We start from the raw sequence: 24923 nt of genomic DNA, 5'->3' as shown, positions 1-24923 counted from the left end.
AAAAGCCCATTATGATCCTGGCTGGAAAGCCAGGGTTGTGAGCAGTCGGTGGGAGACCTCAGTGTGTTGTGCCACCAGCAGTGCCCAGTGACACGCTGGCCTGTGCCAGGATCAGTGTGACCAACAGCACCAGGATCAGTGTGACCAACAGCACCAGGGCAGTGACTGTCCCTGTGCTGGGCACTGGGCAGGGGCACCTCAGTTCAGGAAGGACATGGAGGGGCTGGAGCGAGTTTAGAGAAGGGAATGGAGCTGGGGATGGGTCCGGAGCAGCAGGAGCAGCTGAGGGAGCTGGGAAGGGGCTCAGCCTGGAGAAAAGGGGGACTGGGGGAACCTTGTGGCTCTGCACAGCTCCTGCCAGGAGGGGACAGCCGGGGAGGGTCGGGCTGTGATCCAGGGAACAGGGACAGGAGAGGGAACGGCCTCAACCTGACCAGGGAAGGTTGGGTATCAGGAGGAATTTCTTCACAGAAAGGGTGATTAGATATTGGAATGGGCTGTCCGAGGAGGTGGTGGAGTCACTGTCCCTGAAGGTGTTTAAGGGAAGACTGGACACGGCACTCGGTGCTCTGCTCTAGGTAACACAGCGGTGTTCGGTGCTAGGCTGGACTCAGTGATCTCAGAGCTGCTTTCCACCTGATAGTGTGATTAAACATCAGCCTGCTGCAGCAGGTGAGGCAAAGTTTCCGGGGAAATAAAGTTACTGGTGCCATCATTGGAGTCCAGGCACAGGAAAGAAGCCACTTCCCAAACTGCTCCGGTGCTTAATTGTGATAGCACTTCAGTCCGAGCGAGGGGAAATGAAAGCAAACGCCAACTGCCCGTTCACTTCACAACATTCGCGTGGCTCTGGCAACCCGCAGAGCGCGAACACCGGAGCCCGGCTACGACTGAGGGTGTCAGAGCGGCGCGGGGCCCGTGCCCTGTCAGTGCCCGTGTCCCACTGCCCGTGTCCTGTTAGTGCCCGCTGCCCGTGTCCCGCTGCCCGTGCCCTGTCAGTACCCGTGTCCCGCGGCCCGTGCCCTGTCAGTGCCCGCTGCCCGTGTCCCGCTGCCCGTGCCCTGTCAGTGCCCGTGTCCCACTGCCCGTGTCCCGCTGCCCGTGTCCTGTCAGTGCCCGCTGCCCGTGTCCCGCTGCCCGTGTCCCGCTGCCCGTGTCCCGCTGCCCGTGCCCTGTCAGTGCCCGCTGCCCGTGTCCCGCTGCCCGTGCCCTGTCAGTGCCCGTGTCCCGCTGCCCGTGCCCTGTCAGTGTCCGTGTCCCAGTGCCCGCGGCCCAGGCGAGGCCATTGGCCCCGGGCCCGGCTGTGAGGGCGCGGGGGCCGCCGGGAGCTGTAGGCGCGGCCGGACTGCGGCTCCCGGCGCGCCCCGCGCCGGGCGGGGGCAGCGCTGCGGCAGCGGCGGGGCGGGCGCGGAGCCGCCTCGGCCCCTTTGTGTGCGCGGCCGCGGCTCCGGCGCCGCCGCCATCTTGTGCCGGCCGGGCCCGTGTCCGCCGGGGTTTCGCGGGGCAGCGCCGGGGCCGCGCTCCTGCACGGAGCGGCCGAGCGGAGTCTCGCCGCGCTCCCCTGCCCGGGGCCCGTCCCGCGGCTGCCGCTCGGCTCCCTCCACTCGGCGCCTCGCGAGCGGAGCGCGGCCGCCCCGCCCCGTCTCCCCGCCCCAGCCCGAGCGCCGATGCCGCCGCTGGAGCGGCCCCTGCCCGGGCCGCGGGCGTAGCGGCGGGCGCGGCCAGCGCCGCTCCCCGGGAGGCGGGCGCCCGGCGGGCGAGGAGCATCAGGAGAGCGAGGCCCGGCCCCGCGGAGCCGCCGCCGCCGCTGCCCGCCCCATCAGGCGAGCGGCAGGAGACCCGCCCCGGCCGGCAGCGAGCCGGGCCGCCGCCGCAGCGCCATGAAGATCAAGGATGCCAAGAAGCCGTGTAAGGCCGGGCCGGGGGAGGGGGCGCGGGGCCGCGCGGCGGGCGGTGCCCATCCATGGAGCCGGGAGATGCCCGCAGAGACGCGTCTCGCTCCTGTGCGTCCCTCTGAGCGAGGTGTCGGGGTTCAGGTGATCCTCAGTGCTGGCTTCGGAAGGACTAGAATAGAAAGTCATATAATCAGTTTCTTGGGGACGGGTGCTCTTTTTGATGAACCACTTAACCGCTGTGCTGAGCATCTGCGCAGGTGGCTGCTGTTGCTACAGTTTTGATTTTTTAATCAATTTTAATTCTTTTTAGACTATTTACTAATATTTAGATATAACTCTTGTACTAAAATTCTGAATTCTCCCCTTTAATAATCACAGTTGTAATAATATTTCTTGCTATGTGTTATTCTGGAGTGCCACGTTTGTTTTGGAGAGTGTGAACGGGATTCAGACTCAGGTGAATATAAACAAAACGTCTTAAGATTACAGCTACTTCTTGGAAAGAGAGATTTGGGTTGAATATGGTTGATCTGTATGCAGTTGATGTGCTCTCAGTGTAACAGATGCACAGCTGTGCAAGGCAACACACCTGTCAAGCTCATACAGGTGTGCCTTAGCTGAAAGGGATGCAGGTTTTGCTCCACTGGGTTTAGCATCTTTTTCTTTGCCATCACACTTAAGGACTTACTTTCAGGTTGAGTTACTGTAGAGAAAGTGCCTAGTCCCAAATTTCTAGGCCTCGTGTGGTTCATACAGCGTGACTGGCTAATGAACAGCATACAACCAAGACAGGATATTGGAAGGTGAGGTCTTAAATTTATTTTTTCAGCAGCCCAAGAAGAAGAAAATCACCAAACACATATTTAACACAGGAAGTATTAGCATAGCTTTAGAAATAACTAAAAAGGCTTTGAAAGTAGGTTGTTTCCTGTGGTCTGGTGGGGAAACCCTAAATACCTATCTTGTAGCACACAAGTAGCCATCCCCTCTTGTTAGTGCCAGTGTGTGGAAATTGCTGAATTGACTGTAATAATGTTTATGAAGAGTAAAGTTCAGGCAACATTGTTTTCCCCTGGTATAATATTAAGAAATCTCATCAAGACAGCAGTAGCTGGCTGCAAAATGTTATAGTGGTTTGATAATTGGAATGGGGAGATTATGACTGCTCCTGCTGTAGAAACCTGCTAATTTCAGGACTGTCTCTGCTGGACCTCAAAGCCTTTGTTTTCTGTAGTGGTGGATTTAAGCCTCATGGTTAAATAACAGTGCAAATGCTACCAAGAAATTTTAACTGCTCAAATATGCTGCAGTTGTAGTTACACTCTTCCAGGTCTTGAATTTGAACTTTGATGTTGTTTTCATGATGGGAATTAGAAACAGTTGGAACTACATAAGTAGGAGGGGCAGGATACAGTGTCAAACTACGTTGTTTATTTCTTCTTGACTCTTGAACACGCTTTGGAGCTGGTGGCTTTTTAAAAGATAATAGCACAGAGTTTCTTAGGTGAACTTTAGACTCAGTCTGCAGATTTCTACTCATGGTTAGTCACACTGAGAGAGCAGCTGAATGTTTGAAGAGGACCAGGTCTACAGAAGCCCTGAAGGTGGAAATTGATGTTCAGGGTCTCTGGTACCCAAATACTGCTTTCAGTTTGGCTTGAATGCTCACATGGACATGAAAGCTGAGTTGGGCTCAAAATACCACTTACAGGCTGTTTACAAATCATTTGGCTAAGGCACTTGTAGACACTTTTGAGCACAATTGTTGGGTGTTCATTCCTCAGACCAAGTGAGTACCTAATCATCTGTGATGGAGCCAGATGTGGTCCTGGGGAAAATGGATAATTGTTACTTAACTTAAGAACCTGCAGGGTAGAAATGAGCAGATTGCTTTAGTCTACCTGTACTTTTGTCTGTGATGTTCAGCATCAGGAAGGAAGGCCTGAATGCAGTGATTGGCATGAGAGAGGTGAGGGTAAAATGGAAACACCAAACCAGTTCAGAGTTCCTGATGTGGGTACCCTGCCTGCACATGCTTGTGTGGCCCTCCCTTCCAGATCTTCACCTGACCAGTGCTGTCACTAATTTGATGGAGTAAAAGCTGTGAGAAACACAGCAGAATTTATGGAACACAGCTTCTGAGATTGGCTGTCTTGAAAGAGGCTAGTAAAGGGCCATTTAAATCTCATGTGCTGATGATGAGAGGAGTCAAGCATTTTAAAGGAAGATAAGAGAAATTCAGATCAGGAAAACCTTTTACTAAAGTCAACGTAGCAGTGGGAGCTGGAGAGGTTATGGAGTCTTGAAAAACTTCTGAGGCTCAAAGTGTTGACTGGACAAAGCTGTAGCTGACCTCATCTGGCTGTTGGCAGTTTTCCTGCTGGTGTAAGAGAGGTCAGAGCAGATGACCTCCAGAGGAACCTTCCAAGCAGCAGTTGCGTGATAGCTCTTCTGAGGAAATGCCCATGGGGAAGAAGGGCTGGCAATTTTCAAGGAGATTTCCAAAGGTTATTTGTGGGTTGAGATGACAAATGTGAGAGCAGCAAGTGTTGCAGAGCTGCTGCTGTGTGGGATCTGCCCAAAGGGAAGGGAGCAGGAGCTCATTCAGAGAGCCGTGCACATTGGCAGGGGCAGGCAGAGCGCTGGGCCAGCGTGCTGTGCTCTCCAGGGGAGCTGGAGCCCTTCCCCTTGGCCCTGAGTGTGACCCAGTGCTGGAGGAAAGGCAGAGACTTCCAGTACTTGATACGCTCTGTGTGTGTTACTTTTTGCAGTTTGTTCCTTTGGATTGTTTATTGAAAAGAGTTTGACAACAAATGCCTGTATTTCCCTTGAGGCGAGTTGAGACACGCTAATATATGAATGTACATTGCAGAGATTTGCAAAATCCTGCATCAATATAAAGGAAAGATGAAAATTTCAAGTTTATTTTCTCCAGTGTGGTTCTGTGGAAGCATGTAATTGTGGACACGTGGAGGATTAGTGTAGTAAAATTGATGAAAAATCTATTTGGACTGATGGAGAATCCTGTATAAATAGATGGATTTTTTTTCCCATGGAATTTGCTGCATAGTTTTTTAGTATCCTAGCATTTTCTTATTGGTCCTTGAAAGCTGATTATTAGCCCATCGCAGATGTTAGAGGCTCTCATTTGATTGCAGTTGAAAAATGTATTTCTAACAATGGATTAATACTGCCAGGAACAGTGTACACTAAAAGTGTTATACACAGTGCATCTTTAAGTGTTAAATTATGCCTCTGCATTCTGTATCTCACCATAATAACACCTATCCCCAAAGAGATGGCTGCTGAAATGTCAACAAAATTACCAGAATGAGCAAGGAGGGAGAAGCTGAAAGCAGCGATATTTTGTCTTGTATTAAGCTTTATGTGGTACCCACTCGTAGCAGCGATAGAGCCCATGAAGAGCAGTTCCAGTAATTGCCCATTAGCACCTGTCCTCCCACTGTGAACGGGGCTGTTCTGCAGCGTGATCAGAGCTGCCTGAGTGGGAGTTTGCAGAGCGTGATGGAGTTTTCCCACAAGGAAAATGGGAGGATGTGCCAGGGTGTGTCAGATACATTTAATTTGCATGTTAATTCTGTCCAGCCCAAATGTATTTTGAGCTGGACTTGGGATATTTGAACCAAAAACCTGTAACACAACTTGTTAAGGAGAGAAGGTCTCCAGTGTCTCAAGGACTAAGGACACTTAAGTGCAGTTTTGCTCTGTAGAGGCTCATAGGCCATGTAGATTGGTGTTCATGGGCACAGCAAAGGCATTTTGCTGTCCAGCCCTCAGGTTAATTTAATTTAATTTCACAGTTCAGCAAGCTTTGGTATGTTTTCTCTTAGCTTGTCTCATAGCTCACATTAGCTGCCTTAGGCACCCAGCTGATTTAAAATTTGCCATCAGGTTGTACTTTGCTGCTTACTGATGTAGGGAAATGCTGGAAGTATAAGAATGGATGCACATACACATAAGAAAATGTATTTGGAGAATCTGCAAAATGCATTTAGTTTATGTGTTTATAAACACTAACTGTGTAATAGTTCAGTAGAACTTTTAAAAAGTTGCTTGCCTTGTCAGTATTCAGATAAGAATGGGATCAAGGTTAGTTTTGGTACCAAAGGCTACGTACTAGGCTGAATTAGATAAGTTTTGGGCATCAGAACTGATAATACTGCTTACTTCCATAAAGAACTATTGCAGTGCTGGCAGGAGTAAGTTTAAGTTTTTGTGGATTTCATGATCATTTTCCTTTGTTGTATTTGAAGGCTGTACATTATCATGAACTTCGGCACCCTTTGGCAGCTGTTCCCCAAGCTGTGTTTGTACTTGGAGTGCAACAGTCTTATTTCTTAATAATGCATAAGCTTTCTTACAGAGATGACACAAGATGTGGTAGGCTGTTCTTTGCTGTCACTGACAGCTGTGAATTTTTTTTCCCCATGGTGTCAAGCTCCCAGCTTGAATTAGGAGTTAGCTACTCTTCTTTGAAGGTTGGTTCTTGTTAAATTTATACAGGATTCACCCAGAGTGTTACTTTATCTTACAGGGAAAGTGAAGTATTAAAGGTGTTTAAAAGCAAAATACAAATAGAACATTAAACTGAGGAATCTGAGGCTTGACTGAATAAGGGGGGTGTAGTTAAGTCTTTGAGTGTGTACTTCCTGCAGCTTTGGATCCAGAATGGGAGTACAAATCAGAATACAAGTGTATGGTCTGGGTGGAAAGCTTCAAAGGTCCCCTGAAAAACCCATGAAGAAGGAAAACACTTCAGCCTTTGTGCTTGCATTGGCACAAACAAGACATGCACTGTAATTATTTCATTTGGCATATAAAGACCTTATATGATAAGATATAAGTAACCTTAAGACTGCTGCCAGTGACTGTGTACAGCATGAACTTGAGAAGTGCAGACACAAGAGAATGAGGCTTCCCTGTGCTATCTCTAAAGATGATTAAGGTTTAAATAACAAGCAGCAGCCACACCAGCATGGGTTTTCTTACTCAGCACAACTGCTCCATCATTACATGACCACAGCACTCTTCCCTTGCGGGAAGTACTTTTCTAATTGCAGGAAGCAGCTCTAGGGAATCCTTTTAAAGATCATGGGGTTTTTTTTTAATTCTGAGCAGGTTGGCCCTCAGAGCTGTCTTCACAGCATGTACTGAGCAATCTGGTGCCTTATTGCAAGGGCTTCTGGTTGCTGTGTCTAGGTAGGGACCACAGTGGCTCCTGGCAGAGCTGGGCAGTGAAAGCAAATCTGGATTTGTAATTAAGGAGGTTGTATGTTATGGTATTCCACTTGGTGTCCTGAAGATAGTTAAATTTGGTGTGAAGTATCACATTAAACACCTTATGGGTCTTGACTTCCCAGTTAGTGTTCTACTTCATATATCTGTCTCTTCTTGGATAGTATAGATCTGTATTTTGTGTATTCTTAAGTAGAGCCTGGCCTCACTTCCTAAAAGCAAAATGGGTGAAAGAATTTTATATAGTTTATGCAAGCAGTTGGGCTTGTTAAATAAAAAGCTGGATTCTTACCTTTCCTTTTTTCAAATTGTGACTGACCACTGCAGAGAGGAGGTGAACTTTGAAAAGTTGGGCCCTGGATTTGTTCTGTGAATAGCAGTTAAATTCTCAGCAAGGAATATCTCTGAGCTGTGCATCACTTTTTGTGGAATATTCCTGGGAGTAACAGTCAAGAGGAAGAGCTAAAAAAATCTTTTAATTATCTAATCCCCACAGAGCTGTGGAAAAAAGTCCAGCTTTAGTGCAGGGGAATTGACTCTCCTTATGGATTGAAGCTGTGGAATGATGGTTACAGTTGTGCAAGTCTTCAAACCTAGTATCTGCAGACCTGTAAGCTTGAAGAAAAGGTTGTGTGATTGCCATTGGCCTCATCTTGACATGCTTCTGTAACTGTGACTGCTGAAAGGATCAAGCTGATGGCTGGGGATATTTTTTTCTAAAGGTTTTGCTGCTGCCATTCTGTTCTTAAATCTCTCAGAGAAGCCTGACCCACAAATAGAAGTAAAAAATACCTTTTGTAGAGTCATTTATGTATCCCTGCATCCAGATATGATGGATCCTGAGCCAAGACCTACCCTAAGCAAACCTGCAGCAGTAAGAGGAAGGTTCATGAGGTTTCCATGTTGTGTCCATGTACAGTTTCCATGTACAGTTACATTCAAATTCAGTAGAATCAGTGTATTTCTATTATTTAAAGACAGCTCAGGCATAGATAAATCTTGTATCCTTGCAGTCCCAACTGATTGTGCCCTTGCCATTTGTGTGTATGTAGATCCCCTCCTGTGTTTGGAAACCAAAATGCCTTTCATTCTCCTGGCTGCACCTGTAATAAAATCCATAGAAATCAATCAAGAGTGGCTTGCATGCACAGGAATCCTTGTGTAACACCTTTTTGCTGCTATAAGGACTAAGTTAACAGTACGTGGGCCCAGTTGCTTGTCAGAACTCCTCCACCTTGCAAATGAAACTTGAGCAATGTATTGCCAGCCAAATCTTCACAAATTTTCAATAGAAAAATGTAAAACTTCCTGGGGTTTGCCACGGGTGAAAGCTGACCTATTTCTTCAGTTTCAGAGTCTGTAAATGGCTGTTAAGATCACTCAGTTAACCCAGAAAACTGATCTTGTACAGCATGATCCCATTTTTCAGCATAAAATGTATTCTCATTTAAATTATGGAATAAATGTACAGTTCAGCTGTTCTTGTTTTTACTTGGTGTACAAGATCCTTAAACCTTAGGACTTAGAGAGGCGTGACTAATGCTGTATTTGCAAAAGCTTTTTGGATCATTTAACATGGGATGGAGTGGATCTTCTGACAAACAGGCATGACTTGCACCAAATCATCCTTAAACTCATCACATGAACTTCCAGCTGTTCCCCCCTCTTTCCTGTTTTGGAGAACAAGATCTCAGTTATTCACTAGGTGGAATCCAGGTAGGGCTTGGCTGGGGGTGTCCTAGTTAAATTCTGCGTGGTTGGATTGACTCCTCCAGGCACTTTCTGGTCTGCTGGGTGAATCAAGTGCCCTTCTTCAGTTTTGTTCTTGTGGCACTGTTTATTGCAAGGAGTTGAAACTTGGTGAGGTCACTTAATAAATCCTCAGCTAACTGTGGTCAAACAGTAAGATGACAGATTTTCTTATGTCCAGAGTCTCAGGGTGAAGAAGGCTGGCATGCAGTCACAGACTCAATTCATGTGTGTCTCTATGCTTAGTCTTATGCTTAGTCCTCAGCTTTATAGAAAAGATAACCAGGTTTATAGAACTTCTTCATTTCTACTTCAAACTACTATTTCCTCACAGAATTTACCTTTGTATTTAAATTTAGTTTATCAAGTTAAGATAACCAACTGATTTTTTTTTAGTTAATATCTGACAATATTCTCTTGATGCCCATTTCTGAAAGTTGAAGTTTCATTTCCTTCTTAAGTTTAGCACTCAATAAATAAATGGACACACAGCCAGCCTTGCCTGAATACACTACAATATTTTGGTAGGTCATTCTTCTCAAGCATAGATCCCACTGGTAATGTAAATACAGTGTAATTGCATCTTGCTCATGATCAGCATATTAACATCTTTCTGGTTTTGTTCCTGAGTTTCATGCTTCTGTCAGATATAAATTACATCTGAAGAGATAAATTGGAACCCTAAAAAAGAGGAGGCAAAACCAAGTACAGTATCAATTAGGAAATAGAATATGATCTTCCCAGCTGGATATCCAGGATCTTTTTTAAACTGTTTCTGGGAAATGACAGTGGGAAAGCTCTCAGTTGAAGATGTTGTCTTTTTGCTGTAGGGTTTCTAAGTATCTGTTTCACTGCACTTAGTTAGGAATATTTATTGATACAGGCATGTTCAAACTTTGGTCATACATGTCATAAACAAAATCCCTTTTAGGAACTGCAGTTATCCCACAGAAGGGATAAAGGCAAAGCACTTGTAGTTTAGTGCTGTTAGAAATTCCCCCTTCCTAGCCAAGGCACCAAAAAAAGGAAAGAAACCAAAAAATGGAACCTAAATTCAGTAATCATAATTTTCTCTTTGCTTGCACTTTTTAATAGGATGATTTGTCATCCCTTTGACTTCAAGAGATAGAAATTGGGCATCTTAACTGTGTCAAGTTTTAAAGTGCATGCAAATAAATTTCCTCTCAACAACCACATTATGTGAGGGACTGCTAGAGGAGGAGTACCTGGGCTGCCCCTGTTGTCAGCTGTAATGTGTAACCTGCTTTCTTCAAGTGTGCATTGCAGTCTTTGTGCTGAACTACGTCAGAGCTGTTATTTTAGAAGTGAAGGTTATTTTAATCCTTTATTCTCAATAAAAAAAAAAAAAAGTGGTTGAATTTTGTTTATGAATTGGTCTGAAAGATAGGGTATAGTTTGAAGAGTTTTTAGTTGAGCTTTCTGAGCACCTTACAGCATTTAAATGTGTAGCGTTGCTCGTTTTTCTATTTTTACATGAAGCCAGAGAGATATTTAAGGTCAGGTAATTGAAATGAGCACTAGTTCTTTTCCTGTGAGGAAAAAAATTCTTTTTCCTGTTCCTTTTTCCTTTCTTGTTAATGTCTGTCTTGTTGAAAAGTACAACCCGGGTTAGTCTTAAACTCCATGTGTGGCTTTTGCTCTTCCACAAACCTAATGGCTCATTCTTGTATCTTCACAGCTTTCCCATGGTTTGGCATGGACATTGGGGGAACCTTGGTCAAACTGGCCTATTTTGAACCTATTGACATCACTGCAGAGGAGGAGCAGGAGGAGGTGGAAAGCCTGAAGAGCATCCGCAAATACCTGACCTCCAACGTCGCCTACGGATCCACTGGCATTCGGGACGTCCACCTGGAGCTGAAAGACTTAACCATTTTTGCTCGAAGAGGAAACTTGCACTTTATTCGGTTCCCAACTCATGATTTGCCTACCTTTATCCAAATGGGAAGAAACAAAAACTTCTCAACACTACACACGGTGCTCTGTGCCACCGGTGGTGGCGCCTACAAGTTCGAGGAAGATTTTCGCACAGTAGGTAGCCTGCCCTGCCTCTGCCTGAAGCTGATGGGTTAAAATAACCTGTAGTTTGAAAATCACCTGTGAAAATAACCTGTAGTTTGAAAATAACCTGTGAAAATAACCTTTAGTTTGAAAAACTGGAGAGCTCTAATATATTTTAGTACTAATTTTAGTATGGTGAGGAGTTCCAGCCTTCCTGGAATCCACAGCACCAGTTAGTTGTCTTTGTGCTTTATGAGAGAACAGCAGCTTAAATATCACATGCAGAACTGTAGAGAGCCTTAAGCCCTGCAGAATTTCTGACCTGTGGTTTTCCTGTGATCCTTGGAGTGTTAATGAAGTTGCAAGGATAGTTAGTACAATGCCATTGAGCTTTTTATATGCTGATAGCTTAGAAATTACTGTTTTGACTTGTGAGGTGGGGGAGCAACCCAACAAACCTTGAACAGATTTTCAGATATGAGTTCCACCAAGATGACACTCAGTGGGGCCTCTAGGGTATTTGATGACCTTTTTATTGATTTAAATTGATGAAAAATATTGTTAATTTTTCAATGGAGTCATGTCTTAGTATTCAAAAGTGATCTTTGAGCTTACTGAAGCAGATACTTATACTGCATCTCTCTTCTTGATTCAGGTCTGAGATCTGAATTTACACTCAGATTAACTTGCTAGTTTAAATTTTTGTATTAAGAATTTAGGTCTGAATTCTTTGTTGGCATTGAAATTCCTGAATTAGTCACGTGAGATAGCTTCTTAAAGTTGGGCAGTACAAATATAAATATAGTCCTAAATTTGTAGCACATTTGTGCAATGTTAGAACATGTTGCCACAGTCTTTTTTTCTTTCTTAACACAGATTGGAAACCTCCAGCTGCACAAACTGGATGAGCTTGACTGCCTTGTCAAAGGCTTATTGTACATAGACTCTGTCAGCTTCAATGGCCAGGCAGAGTGCTATTATTTTGAAAATGCCTCAGATCCCGAGAGATGCCAAAAGATGCCTTTTAACCTGGATGATCCATACCCATTGCTGGTTGTTAACATTGGTTCAGGAGTCAGTATTTTATCAGTCCATTCCAAAGACAACTATAAAAGAGTAACTGGAACAAGGTAATTTAAAAACCTGTGTTGGGGTTCTTACTGTATGGGGCAATGACACAGGGATCTTTCATGAGAGGAAATGCTGTTTGAAAGCAATGGTTTTCTCTGTCCTTAGTCTAGGTGGAGGGACCTTCCTTGGGTTGTGCAGTTTGTTGACAGGCTGTGAAAGTTTTGAAGAAGCTCTGGAGATGGCATCCAAAGGAGACAGCACACATGCTGACAAGCTGGTTCGGGACATTTATGGAGGAGACTATGAAAGATTTGGTTTACCAGGATGGGCTGTAGCATCCAGGTAAGCAGGAGTCTCTTTGTGGATTCTTCTCTTGGTTTGTGGAGCTTCAAAACCAAGGCTTAAACTATTCATGCAGAAAGAACTGCTTTTCTGCATGGTTTTATTGTGGTCAAGTTACATTTTTATCCTAAAAGTATGTATCCTCAGCTTTCCTGCTGGTTTAAAGCCATGTGCAAGTGCAGGTGCCTGCTAGGTCAATATTGAAGAAACCTCCTGAGGTATCTCATGCACAGCTTTGTGTGAGTCAGAGGGAACACGAGGTGATAGCAGGAACAGAGTGCAGAGGTGGTGTGCTGTAACCCAGCAGGTATTTAAACACCACTCAGGCACTCCCTCCAGTGAGATGGGGGAGAGAACTGGGAGGAAAAAAATAAAACTGTTAGATAAAGAGTGTTGAACAGGACAGAAATGGAACAGAACAGAATGGTCTCCTCCCCACTCTTTGTGCACCCCCATTGTGCTCACTGGTGGGGTGCAGTGAGGAGCAGAAAAGGCCTTGACTGCTCAGCATAACAAAAACATCCCTGTGTTATCAACAGTTTCCAGCACAAATCCAAAACACAGCTCCATGGTAGCTACAAAGAAGAGAATTAACTATCCCAGCTAAAACCAGCACACAGCTACTAGGAAGAAAATGAATTTTGTCCCAGTCAAAATCATTAGAAGAGAGGGGAAAAAGTGTCAATTTCTTTTTATATTACCTAGAGTCTTTTAGTAGAGCCATTGTCTAGAGGGAAGGTGAGTGGGAGATGGCTTTTATGTTGCTCTTACAGTGGAGCAATTCCTAATTTTTTTTGGAAATGTGGTTGTCACAACAGACACCTGATGTAATGTTTTAACTACTTTTCTCACTGAAGAGGGCTGTTGAACACAAACAGTTTGCACCATGAGAATGTCATTGTCATCAACAGAGGACTTTTGTCACAACTGCACACATTATTTCCATTGGGGAATATCATCAATGATATTACAGCTTCACTGCCCTTACAAAAGATAAGAAAAATAAACTCTGCAAGCGAAACTAATATGTACATAAGAGTGTTCATTAAATCTTTGCTGTTATTCCATAGGGAATCATAATTCATGGCAACTTAATTGTTCTCCCTCTCCAGCCACCTGAGTCCAGGCCTCTTGAGAGCCCATGTGCTGAGAGGTTTTAATATGTGTGAACTTTACTCTTCAGTCAATAACGTTTTTACCTTGCTTTATGTTGGTACTTTCTGTTCTCATTTGCTTTTTAAGATCCTTAAGAGCTTTAATGGCTTTTTGAGCTCTGCAATAATCAGGATTCTTGCTCTCCAAACTGACTTAGATCTGGCTCAGAGTCCTTGCTGGTAAAATATCACACGTAGCTATGAATTCTTGTCTTTTCTTTTGTGCTGGGCATGGTAAGGGAAGTGCCCTTCTGATCCAGAACTCTTCATTTCTGCAACCTAAATTGCATTCTGTCACTGTTCATTTTGTTTCAGAGGGTTGTGTTCCATCATAAAATTGTTCAATTCATAGTTTTCTTCTAGTTTGAGAATAAAAGATTGTATAGGTGTTTGTGAGGAAGCAAACATGAGAAGTGGAGGATTACCCATCAAGCAGGGACATAATTTACAGTGACTAGATTTGCAGAGTAGTCTTCTGTGAAGAATAAAATTGTTTTACTGTAGGTGGTTCTTCATGGAAGTCAGCAATCTGAACAAAAATAATTTGCTGGGGGCCTGTTATTGTAACACAATTTACTGATTCCTGTGAAGGAATAAATAGAGCTGTAGTGTGAAATTGCTGTATTTAATACAAACTTAAAAAGCAAGTTCCTCAAAAAGGAAACATGAGACACAGGTTTTGTTACAGCATGAAAACATCTATTTTGAAATGATTTCAAATGCACATGAATCACTTTGTAACTCATGGCCATTTCTCCTGTTGTAGTTTTGGGAATATGATCTACAAAGAGAAGAGGGAGTCTGTCAGTAAAGAAGATCTTGCTAGAGCCATACTGGTCACCATCACCAATAACATTGGCTCTATTGCCCGGATGTGTGCAGTAAATGAGGTAAAACCTGACCACGAAATGATCTAGCTACAGCTCTGTTATTTGTCTTCACATGAAATGACTGCTAAAATGGTGTATAATTTTAAACCTTTTAATACATTCTCAAATGAAATGAGGAAATGCATGTAGAGCTTCGAGCTGGGCCTGCAATCACTCTGCTTTAGCAAGGGGACTTCGGGTCCTTCATCACCACACACAAAATCCTGTGCTGACCTGCAGGTTTTGGGCTGCATTCTTTAACCAAGCTCCTCATCAGGTACCCTCCCCTTTGGCCAAGACATCCTTGTCCCACTTCTCCAGAGACAGTCAAAATATTCTGCAGCAATTCCTAGTGCTTTAACCACAGAGCAGCTGGGGTTGCCAAGGACTCCTGGAGATGATGTAGTCCAGCTCCCCTGCCAAGGCAGCATCACCCAGGGAATGCATCCAGCCCTGAGACATGGACTCAGAGACAAACTCTGTGCTTGCAGGTTTCAAAATACATGACTTGAGCAACTGCAGCATGTAAGGTGCTGAAAGTCCTGCTTTAAGCAGTGCATAATGATGGCCTCCAGCAGTTTCTCCAAGCTGAAATTATCCTCTGATCAAAGCCTTGTTTCTAGATAAACATTATTTTTAATTTTTTCTAGCTCTTGAGACTTTAAAATTGCTTTGACACCTCTCATCTTGCTGGTTGGTACAGAGAAGGTTTCCTGCCATCTTCTGTTTCTCAAAGTTCAAAAAAGAACCAGTATTGGTTCAGTATTAGTGTGGACAGCCAAAAAGCTGTGGAAGAATACTGACTTTAGGCATAGAAGGCATGAGAGTCTGAGCAGCAGGGATTTCTTCCTTCATTATCAACAAACTTGGGATAAAATGAGGTTTAGTAATAGCTTTCTTGGAGAAGACTCTGGGCAACTGAATTTAGAGTTCTACTTCAAATCTTTGCATGTGATTGCCTCAGAAGTACCAACAGCCCTGTTAGCTGCAGTAATCCTCCTTTTGCTTAGGAGCCAGATTAATTATAATTTCTGGTTTTAATATTGTAACTTCTCCCTCAGTTTCATTATCTTTCTCTCGTGTCTGTCTTGGAGAAGGAAGGTAATTTTGTGAGTGTTAATTTTGGCTTTTTGCTTTGTGGCAAAGCTAAATAACAAAAGAGTTAAAATGAAGATGAAGTGGAAAGTACATTCCACATGTCTTAAGCAAATTATGCAATTTCTATTTAAGGGTGGGAGTAAATGAGGACAAATCAGAACTTGTAAACTGCACAAACTACCTTTATTCTGAGTGGGTTTTGGTCTAATTCCAGCTATGTCACAGAACTACCAACCATAAGAAATAGCAAATGGGGATACACAAAGTAGTTCCTTGAACTGATGTCTAAAGATGAAATAAATGTAATTATTTTGATTTCTTGCAGCAGAGCAGAATTATGCTTTTGTGTCTTAACTATGTGTCTACTTTGTCTTCAGTGGGAACTAATCAAGATGGTTAAAAAACAGTTGCATATGGTCCATTTGACTACAGGTTGAATTGTCATATTAGTTATTGTAATAACTTAGAAATGACCATTTATTTACTGCAATTAAGTGCTTTTTAAAGCACTGTGCTAAGGACTAACACAATTACATTTTCTTTGGCTCTTTCTCTCGGGTCATTAAACCAGTGTTTAATGTTTTCACTTACTGCTGGATTTACTGCAGTTAATGAGGAATATTAAGTGATTTTCACTTTTTTACATTTGACTGGATTAAAATTCACAGCTCACTGGTAATATTGAAGTGCTCTTAGTGTGATGCCAGGCTTGAGGTATAGTGAGGGCTGGAGATGAAAGGAACATCTGTCATGTCTTACTGCCTTCGGCTTCTTTACAGTGCTGCCTTGTTGCATATGGATCAAGCAGCATTGTACAGGGCTATGAAGGCATTGAGTCTTCTCTACCAAACAGAAGTATCTTTCATTTCATTTCTTTCTTAGCTGGCTTCTTTCTTTGGTGTAATTGCTGAAAATGCTCACTTAATTTGAAACACAAATGCTACTTGTCTGTAAATTCAGTCCTTTAATTCTCAAGGGTTGCACCATTTTTCCTTCTCCCCAAGTATGCCATGTTTTAAATTTTGGAACCATGTTTTAATTGTGGGTTGTTTGGTTTTTCTGTGGTTTTTCCCTTGCTTAAGACAGTCTTCTCTTTCATAGCTTAATTTTCAAAGCCGTGTTAAACAGTGAAAAGACTTAATCCTTTGCTGTTTTTCTTCTTTTTTTTTTAGAAAATAAACAGAGTTGTGTTTGTTGGCAACTTTTTGCGTGTGAATACTTTGTCAATGAAGCTTCTTGCATATGCACTGGATTACTGGTCAAAAGGTCAGCTGAAGGCCTTGTTCCTAGAACATGAGGTATGCTGTGGCTCATTTATCTGTGTGTACTGTTTCACCATAAATCAGAAAGGCCTCTACTGAGTGGCTCTCATGTGTGATATCCTGAGGCACCAAGTGCTCAGTAAATATTAGAAATAACAGGAGGTTTGTCTTGCTGAATTGGTTCTCTGGGAACAGTTTTCTGCCAGGGAAGTACTTCAGTCACTTGGGGGTTTCTCAGTTCATGCTGTGGATCTCTGGAGAGGGACAGCAAGATGTTAAACTCTGTGCTAAGGGTCAGCAGTCTTCCTTGGGTTTGGGTGGAAACAACAGTAAGTATTGTGTTTCAAAGAGTGCAGAAATGTAAAGCTTGGCCCTCTGAAACACTTGCATTGTTCTCAGCTGAGCTTGAGCAATGTCTTGAAAGTCAAGACTGCTTTGACAAGGCCTGTTTTCATTCCACAACAGACCCCTCAGAGCTGTTGTAGTGATTTTTTGCTTTGAGAATAACCTGCTTTTGGGCAGCCTCTGCTGTCTCAGTATGCAGTATTGAGAGCTTTGACCTGGTTTGGTTGAAATATGAGCAATCAGTATTAGTTCCAGGTGCAACAGTTGCTGACTTGCAGCTTCTGGGCAGTGGGTTGGGAATTTTTGTCCTCAGTTTCTTGGTCTGAAAATATGACAGCATTCCATCTATTCCCTTCAGTTGATTTTCACAACTCTTTTCCTTTATTGCTTATCCCAAGACTGACAGTCTGTTCTGATGGCCACAGTAGCAGTGGAATGGTTCCTTGTTAGTTCTGCCCTCTTCAGATTTTTCTTGGGTAAATTTTAAACTCACATTTGGTCAAGTGTATATTCTAAACACTTGAATACTTCTTAGTTATAGGGAGGGGGAAGATTTCAGTCCACAGGGGAAAAATAATTCAACATGAGAACATGGTTCTTTGCATGCAGGTAGATAGACAGTCCAAAAGTGTGATGTAAGGATATAATTGGAGGAATTTTTCACTTTTACTTTAGGAATAATTGAAGATGTTTCAGTAAGCAAAAGATGCAGCTTCTCTAGGAAGAAAAAGCCAAACCTGATTTCCATGCTTTAGGAGTCACTGATACCTGTCCTGTACTGCAGTGATCCTGCAGTGTATGGTGAGGCAGGAAACCTCCTAAAGGCAAGCTAGATAAGAAGGATAAAATGTTTGTTTCACAAAGCCTTAATTACTGTGAAACATTAGATATTAAAAGTGTATCATGTTCTTTCTGTAGCATTGATCCATCTGATGATTGTTGTCACTAAAATGTGATTACTGCAGAATTTAATACCCTACCTAAAGTTGATTTTTTTTTTTTTACAGGGATACTTTGGAGCTGTTGGTGCTCTGCTTGGGCTGCCAAATTTCAGTTGAGATCCCAGATGTCACTACACTGAACTCTTTTCCACCTGAATGACACTTGTTTATGTCGATGGGAACTAAATCTGGGGAGGGGAGATGAAAATAGCTGATTTTCTGTAACTCTTTTTAAGAAGTGATGAAGCTACTGAGTATTGCTGTTGTAAGGAACGGGGTTTCACTCTGCTGGGCATTGGCAAGTGAACTGTTTGTGGCTATAATTTGTGTTCTTTGGTATGTGTAGCCAGTAGTGAACTTCTAATATGCAATACATCCTCTGAAAACAACTTTCCAGAAATTGCAGAAGAAGGAATGCCAAACCCTTAAGTGCTCAGGATGCAAATATTGCAGGTTTAGCCCCCATCAGTTTATTTATAGAATTGATGACTAAAAAATTATTTTCATTAGTTATACTGTTATTATGAGCACAATTTTATGTGTACTTACAGAAAACAAAAGACAGCCAGGTACTATTGACAAGATGAGGAAACTGTAGACAATTGCTTCCCACAGTGAACATAATAATTATTTTATTTTTATGTGTAATATTAATTCTTTAATTTCCAGTGGGAAGAATAGAAACACAGAGAATCAGCCAAAGCAGCAGATTAAGCAGTTGATATTTTGAAGGTTTCATGAAGATACCTTCATTTATTGGAAGCTTCAGCTGGTATTTTGGGAAGATTCCTCTGTCTTTGATTGGATTTAGAAACGAGTTCAGTGATTAATAAAGGCAGGTTTTGGGAGGAAGATTTTTAAAATTTTTTTTCTTTTTGAGGACATGACTTCCAAAATGCCTTCTGGATTACTTTTTTTGTTTGTTTTTTTGGCCTCATAAATTCTGCCATCATGAATCATGATTCGTAAAGGTACCCTAAATCCTTATAAAATAGACTAATTATGGGAGGACCTCATAATTCTGATGCTTTGGCTTATTTCTGTAGAGGTTTGGAAAAGTTTTTGCCCCATCTGAGTGATTTGAAGTTGTGATTTCCCTGTAATTTTGTAAGAGTTGATCAGAATTCAAGCAGATGTTGAAGTTGAAAGGTTACTTTTGAATTTGAAAGTTTGTTTTGGGAAGTTGAGGACATCAGAGTTTGTATTGCAGCAGCAAATGGACCAATATTTAATGCACTTGCAATATGGAACCATTCATCAAATTGTGGCCTTGGGATAAAATCCATACTCTGGAACTGGTTTTTGGGGTTTTCTGCAGATTTTTAAAATTTACAGTTGTGATTATTACAGTAACTTCAGTCCTGAAGCCAGGGCATGAGATCTTAAACTTACAGGACTATTATACAGTCAGTAGCTATATGACTTTTTGTGGACTAAAGCTACCCAAATTTGTGATATTTTCCTGTTCAATTTATTTCCTGTAAGTGCATGAGGAGCAGCCAGACCCAAACACGTTCATATCTTGGGGTTTAAGGTTTTTAAAACTGATTGCTCGAGTATTCCACAGCATGGCTGTGTTGTATTTACAGATACATTCCCCTTGTGTTAGAAACCCCTGTGCTATTTTCACTCTTCTCTTTCTCAAAATTCACAGCCCCAAACTAACATCACAGGTTTTTGCTTTTAAAATTCTCTGTGGTCCTTTAAGAGTACAGTACCTTAGAGTAGGCAACTCATTAAGTGCAATGCTAATCACAAATGCAGTTCCATTTATTGTTGCTTTTCCTGGTACCTGTACTACATTTCCATTGTGCTTGCTTTGATGTTTCACTATAGACATAAACAACTAAAAATTACACTCACAGTTCAGCTGATCTAATGCTAAATCAGAGCACTTCAGAAAATAAGTGAATACAGTTTTTCTAGAATGTCTTTATACATGCTGTAAACTGTTCCTTTTGAGTTAGGATTGACTATCAAAAGTAACCTTTATTTGGTTATAAAACTGTGTATAAACTTAATTTTCTGAATGTTCTGGCAGCCTGCTGAAAATTTTGCAAACTAACTGCATATTTTACTTGCAAAGGGTGCTTTAGGAGACATACTACAGCTCCATTAGAAACAGTTCCTTTAGTCCATGTTTATTGCTCCTTCATTTGTGATACTCAGTCCTCTTGAAGCAGTAGTTAGAAGCTATTGTATATTTAACCAAAAGCACATATAGAAGATGATTACCTAATACCCATAGTTCATTAAACCAATTGAAGTTGATGTCACCTAACATACATTTTTTAAAGTAAACTGTACAGAGTTACAAAATAAGCAAATGGAGTAATTCTTGAATAGCTGTACTGTATAGAAACTACTGTGAGAATCCAAAAGTATGCCCTACCTCTGTTTTATTTCCCTTGAGCTTCTAAAAAAATTGGCTTTCTGTTGCTAATTTTATCAGCACAATTGTTACTTCATTACAAGAGCAACCACAGCAGTTGTCAAGCCCTACTGTAAAGCCCAGGGGTCCTGTGTTTAAGCCACATCTTTGGGTTTCATCTCATTTTCTGTCAGCTTAGAACTTGTTACTAGAGTCTCCAAAGAGTGACTCTACCACCAGGAGAAATGATAGGCATCACAAATAGTTGCAAGATAAGCCTTAATGTCTTTTCTTCTAAATTCTCTTTAAACAGGTTGAAAATGCTTGTCTCTTTTATATGAGTCACTGAAGTAAGTTGCTTTTTCCTGCTAGAGTCTGTTTTTACTTTCACCCTTGCCATTTCTTTTCCTCAGAGCTAATTGGTTGCAGCAGCTTTAGGGTGAATTGATTCAGTGTGATGTACTACAGTAGAGAAAATGTGGAGTTTTCTCAGGACTACTGTGGTCTTCTCAAGTGGAATCACTTTCTAGAGGAAAGTTCTGTGATAGTTCTTGAAAGTAAATTGTCAGACCCATTTTGAATGTGTAATCATTTGCAGCTCAGTCAGCCATGTCAGTGCCTTTTGAGTTCTTCATATAATGCCAATTTTATGGTACTGGGACTTTTTCCATGAGGTTTCCTAAACAATATACTTACCAGAGAAATGGCAGGTAATTTTATTGGCCATGGAGATGATCCCTTTAATCCAGTGTAGCAGGAGATACCAGGAAAAAATCATCAGGTTTCTGGCTTCCTATCCCTGTAGCCCTTAGTCTTGGGGTAAGGATTTTGCATTTCTTGGTCTTATCCCTGCAGCTTGGTCCTTTCAAGTATTATGCACAGTTTCATTGAATCATTATCTCCCTAAAAATCATGCAAGTTTATAATGAGATAAGTGCTGTTTATTTCTGGGTAGAGAAGTTCAATCTTAGGTGAAGTTATTCCAAGCTATTAAACATAACCACTTTGACCTTTCTAAGTCTACTTGGGTAATTGCAGTTTGAATGAAAGGGGAACTCTTACAATACATCTTGAATATTTAACAGGCTGGAATTAAAACATCCTCAGTGTTCTTCACTGAACTGAGCAGAGGTTTAAATACAAACAATTTTTCATTCTTTTTAGTAAAGTCTTGATACATTTAGGAGTTCACAGAGAAGCTGCAGTGATGCACTCTGTGTCTTAGTTTGCTCAAGAGTTCCAAAGTGTGTTCAGGTGTCTGCCCTGCCTTTTGAAGATGTTTAACTCCCTCAAGCACTTGTGTGGTTCTGCCAGCAGGTGCTCATAACTGAGAGTTTCAGGATAGAAAGAAGAGAAACCACCCACCTTGCCCCACTTGGCCTCAGCTGTATAATCAAAATCTCTGCCTTCTCCTGATGGATCATCTGCTCCTTCAGTGCTACTGTGACATTCCTGCTTGCACTTGAGTCAGTATAGATGCAAGGTGCCTGTGAGGGCTGTAATACTCTTTGTAGAGACAAAGACCAAGACCCAATACAGATTTTCAGGAAACACCTGTTTCCAGATCTATTGAAATAACTTACTATTTCTAAGTATTTCAAAATAGCAATGGGGTTTTAACATTTGGAACTAATTAAAGGGTCTTTTATCTAGAGTACATCTCTGCTAGATAAAGATTAGATGGTGTCTTTCACATCAAGTCAATAATTTTCATTAATGAATAAATTTGCAGTCAACTTGTTTTTAAATATCACTTTCATTGTGGACATTCTGGGTACCACTGTAATCCTGAGGAAGTGACTTCAGGGCAGAGGTGGAGGTCAGTGTGGTTCTGTGGAGCTAGTTCTGGTCAGTTCTAGTTAGAACAAGACTAATTCTTTCCTTTGTCACTTCTTTTTTTCTTATCTACATCTTTTTATGTAGGCTTAAAAACCATATAATAGGTAACAGAGCTTTGCTGAGGTTAAAAAGTGAACAAACATCTGTGGGTCAGGCTGGAAGTGTTTGAGCAAGGCCTGTAGGTCCCAGTGCAGAGCTGGGGACACACAGTTTCTGTTTGGGTGTGGTAATTCTTTCACTTCCCATTAATGCACAGTCACAGCTGGTGGGTTTCACAATCACTGTGAATAAAATGGGAGAATTTAGTCCTCAGACATGACCATGGGAGATTAAAAAAATACAGTGTAGAAAAATAATTCCTGCTCAAAGTTCTTTAAAATCTTACTGATGTATTCCAAAATACATCACCAGTATTTTGTCAACTGTGGTAAAATTAGTAATTCTCTCAGTTAACAAAAGTCTGCAAAGAAGCCTGTTTTATTAGTTTCATTTGCATCACACATGGAAAGCATATTAAGTATTCTTAAAAACACACTTTTGAAAACATCTCAGATGATGCTGTAATATGTCTGTAATTATTAATGTGCTAATGGAATATGTTTGAGCAATCTCAGTTTGCATAACTGAGTGCCAAATCCTGCTCACTGTGTAGTTACTTCAGTAAATCATTCTTTTAAACTAATGAGCAAGATTTGGCCTCAAGGTCTTCTGCCTGGGGAACACAGTAATGCTACTTTGCATATTCCTGCTGGTGCTAAATCATTTGTTGAAAATAAAGATTCTAAATAGAAATTGTAAATAAAATATTTATGGCCTGGTCTTTTTGACAGACTTAAATTTTATCATTTGCCAATACTCTTTGGCCTTATTTTGAGTTTCCCTTTTGGGTTTGGTTTTTTTTTTGACTGTGTGGACTGTGTGTGTTAATGTGGCAAGTCATTGGCAGGTGTGGCTTCCTGTGCTGCTTTATGTGAGGCCCGTGGCACATCAGGAGACAGATGGGTTTTCATAGCTGCATTTCCATGTTAATCTTCATCTTGTTTTGTTACTGTAGCTCTTTGCACAAATTTGTGTCAAGTAGAACACAATTGGCATTTGTTCTCTGCTAAAACTTCCAAGAATGTTAGCCACTACTGAAAGTGTTTAGGAAAGCTGTTGAAAAGTCAGAAATACCCATTTAAAGTAATTTTAAAATCTAAATGTGCTAATTAGTGTCGCCTATAAACTGAACTGGAATATAGAGTGCTGGTTGCTAACCTTTGCTATAAATTGCTGGCATTTCACAATTTAAATTTCTGGCATCAGTTTAAGAAATTGTAAATACAAGCTTTGGGAGGAGGTGTATTAGTTTCAGATTGTGCATTATGAAAGACTAGTGAATTAGTATTTTGAGACATTAAATTACAGCACCTAGAATGTGAAAATTAATGTGTTTGTGTTAGGGTATAGAGGGCTTTAGATAACCTGCACTTTTACATTCTTGAGTTTTGGCATTTTACCAAACAAACATTTAATTTTCCATTTATTGTCTCATCATATGCAGGCCTTGTAATCACCAGATGCTGTCTTCAAGTATTTGTTTTAGTTAGCAAAGCAGAGAGGCAAATCTGTAACTTGTAAACCCTGGTAGGATGGAAGTTCTCTGAAGAGCCATTTGGTTAAGTTGCCTTATTCTATTACATTGCACTCATGGTATGTCTCTGCTTTCTTGTTTACTGTTCAGACACTGAAGATGTGATGTAAAAATATGTGCTACAAATTTTTCATCATAAATTACTCATGAATACCTTTGTGTCACCTGTTAAACAGCTCTTGTAAATGATGCCTTTATGCCATCTGTAATACAGCTCTTGTAAATTGTTTAAATTATTTTTCTTTTTATAGATTCTCGTTATTGAATGTACAGATTAGATCCCTTTAATATGTCACTGAGTAATTTGATTTGGGCCCAAATATGGACAATGCTGTAATTCATCCCATCAAAACTGTAAATAATTCTTTACTGCTTGTTTGCATGAGTGAAGTTTGGATTTCATTTGCTTTATCATAAACCAACTCCTCTGTCATGGGCCTACTTTTTACAGTTTATTTTCCTGGTTTTATTGCCATTTGTTCTGTACGAATGTTGAAACAGTACTTTGTCTTTTCCTAATAAATAATTTGAGATTGTTCATTGTTGGCCTGCATTTGTGGGTTTTGTGGGAGGGATTTCTGGGTGTGTTCTTTTCTTTTGGCATTGTAAATTTCTGCAACATTTGATACTGGGGGTTGTGGCAGAATATCTGTGACTGCTGTGGTTTTGTGCTCTTTTCTTCCTCTCATAAGCTGATAATTCACAGCTCTTGGATTCAGGTGCAGTTTTCAGAAACACTGGATGTGCCTGGTTTGCAGTGTTGAAGAGTCAAGTGTGCTCTAGAAGCATTCAAAGTTTTCCCTTCCAAATCCACCTGGCAGCACCTGCTGCTCCCTGCACAGGCATGGGGAGCTCAGTGTCATGTTCTACTGAATAAAACCTTCATGTGCCAAGTGCAGACTGCATATATAAATCACCCCTCTCTTGGAATTGCCTTTGCTTATGTTTTGAAATGCCAAATTCTGTCATCTTGAAGTTGTCCTGACTGGGTGCCAGTGGGCAGGAAGCTGAGAGGAGGGGAGTGTGAGCCACAGCAGCATCCTGGCACTGCAGCTTGAGACAAGCTTGCTGTGGCA

At 41.7% G+C, this 24923-nt stretch overlaps 1 protein-coding gene across 1 annotated transcript; it reads left to right on the top strand.

Moving 5' to 3' along the window:
• The first annotated feature begins 1427 nt into the window (after positions 1 to 1427).
• PANK3 (pantothenate kinase 3) lies at positions 1428 to 24387 on the top strand. The gene is made up of 7 exons (XM_054642756.2): positions 1428 to 1908; positions 10600 to 10952; positions 11799 to 12052; positions 12159 to 12335; positions 14256 to 14379; positions 16629 to 16754; positions 18071 to 24387. Exons 1-7 carry the CDS (start codon positions 1881 to 1883, stop codon positions 18119 to 18121), a joined length of 1113 nt encoding a protein of 370 aa, XP_054498731.1. The 5' UTR covers positions 1428 to 1880; the 3' UTR covers positions 18122 to 24387.
• Positions 24388 to 24923: the final 536 nt, after the last annotated feature.

The sequence above is a fragment of the Agelaius phoeniceus genome, chromosome 15 (assembly GCF_051311805.1).
Source record: "Agelaius phoeniceus isolate bAgePho1 chromosome 15, bAgePho1.hap1, whole genome shotgun sequence".
NCBI lineage: Eukaryota > Metazoa > Chordata > Aves > Passeriformes > Icteridae > Agelaius > Agelaius phoeniceus.
Note: the sequence above shows the minus strand (reverse complement) of the source record. Positions and strands in the feature narration are given on the sequence as shown.

Bases quoted from the DNA above. Each gene is read 5' to 3' on its own strand.
- PANK3 (XM_054642756.2), top strand. From the start codon at position 1,881: ATGAAGATCAAGGATGCCAAGAAGCCGT. The intron at 12,053-12,158 runs GTAATTTAAAAA...CTCTGTCCTTAG, and splicing joins AAAAGAGTAACTGGAACAAG to TCTAGGTGGAGGGACCTTCC. The intron at 12,336-14,255 runs GTAAGCAGGAGT...CTCCTGTTGTAG, and splicing joins GGATGGGCTGTAGCATCCAG to TTTTGGGAATATGATCTACA.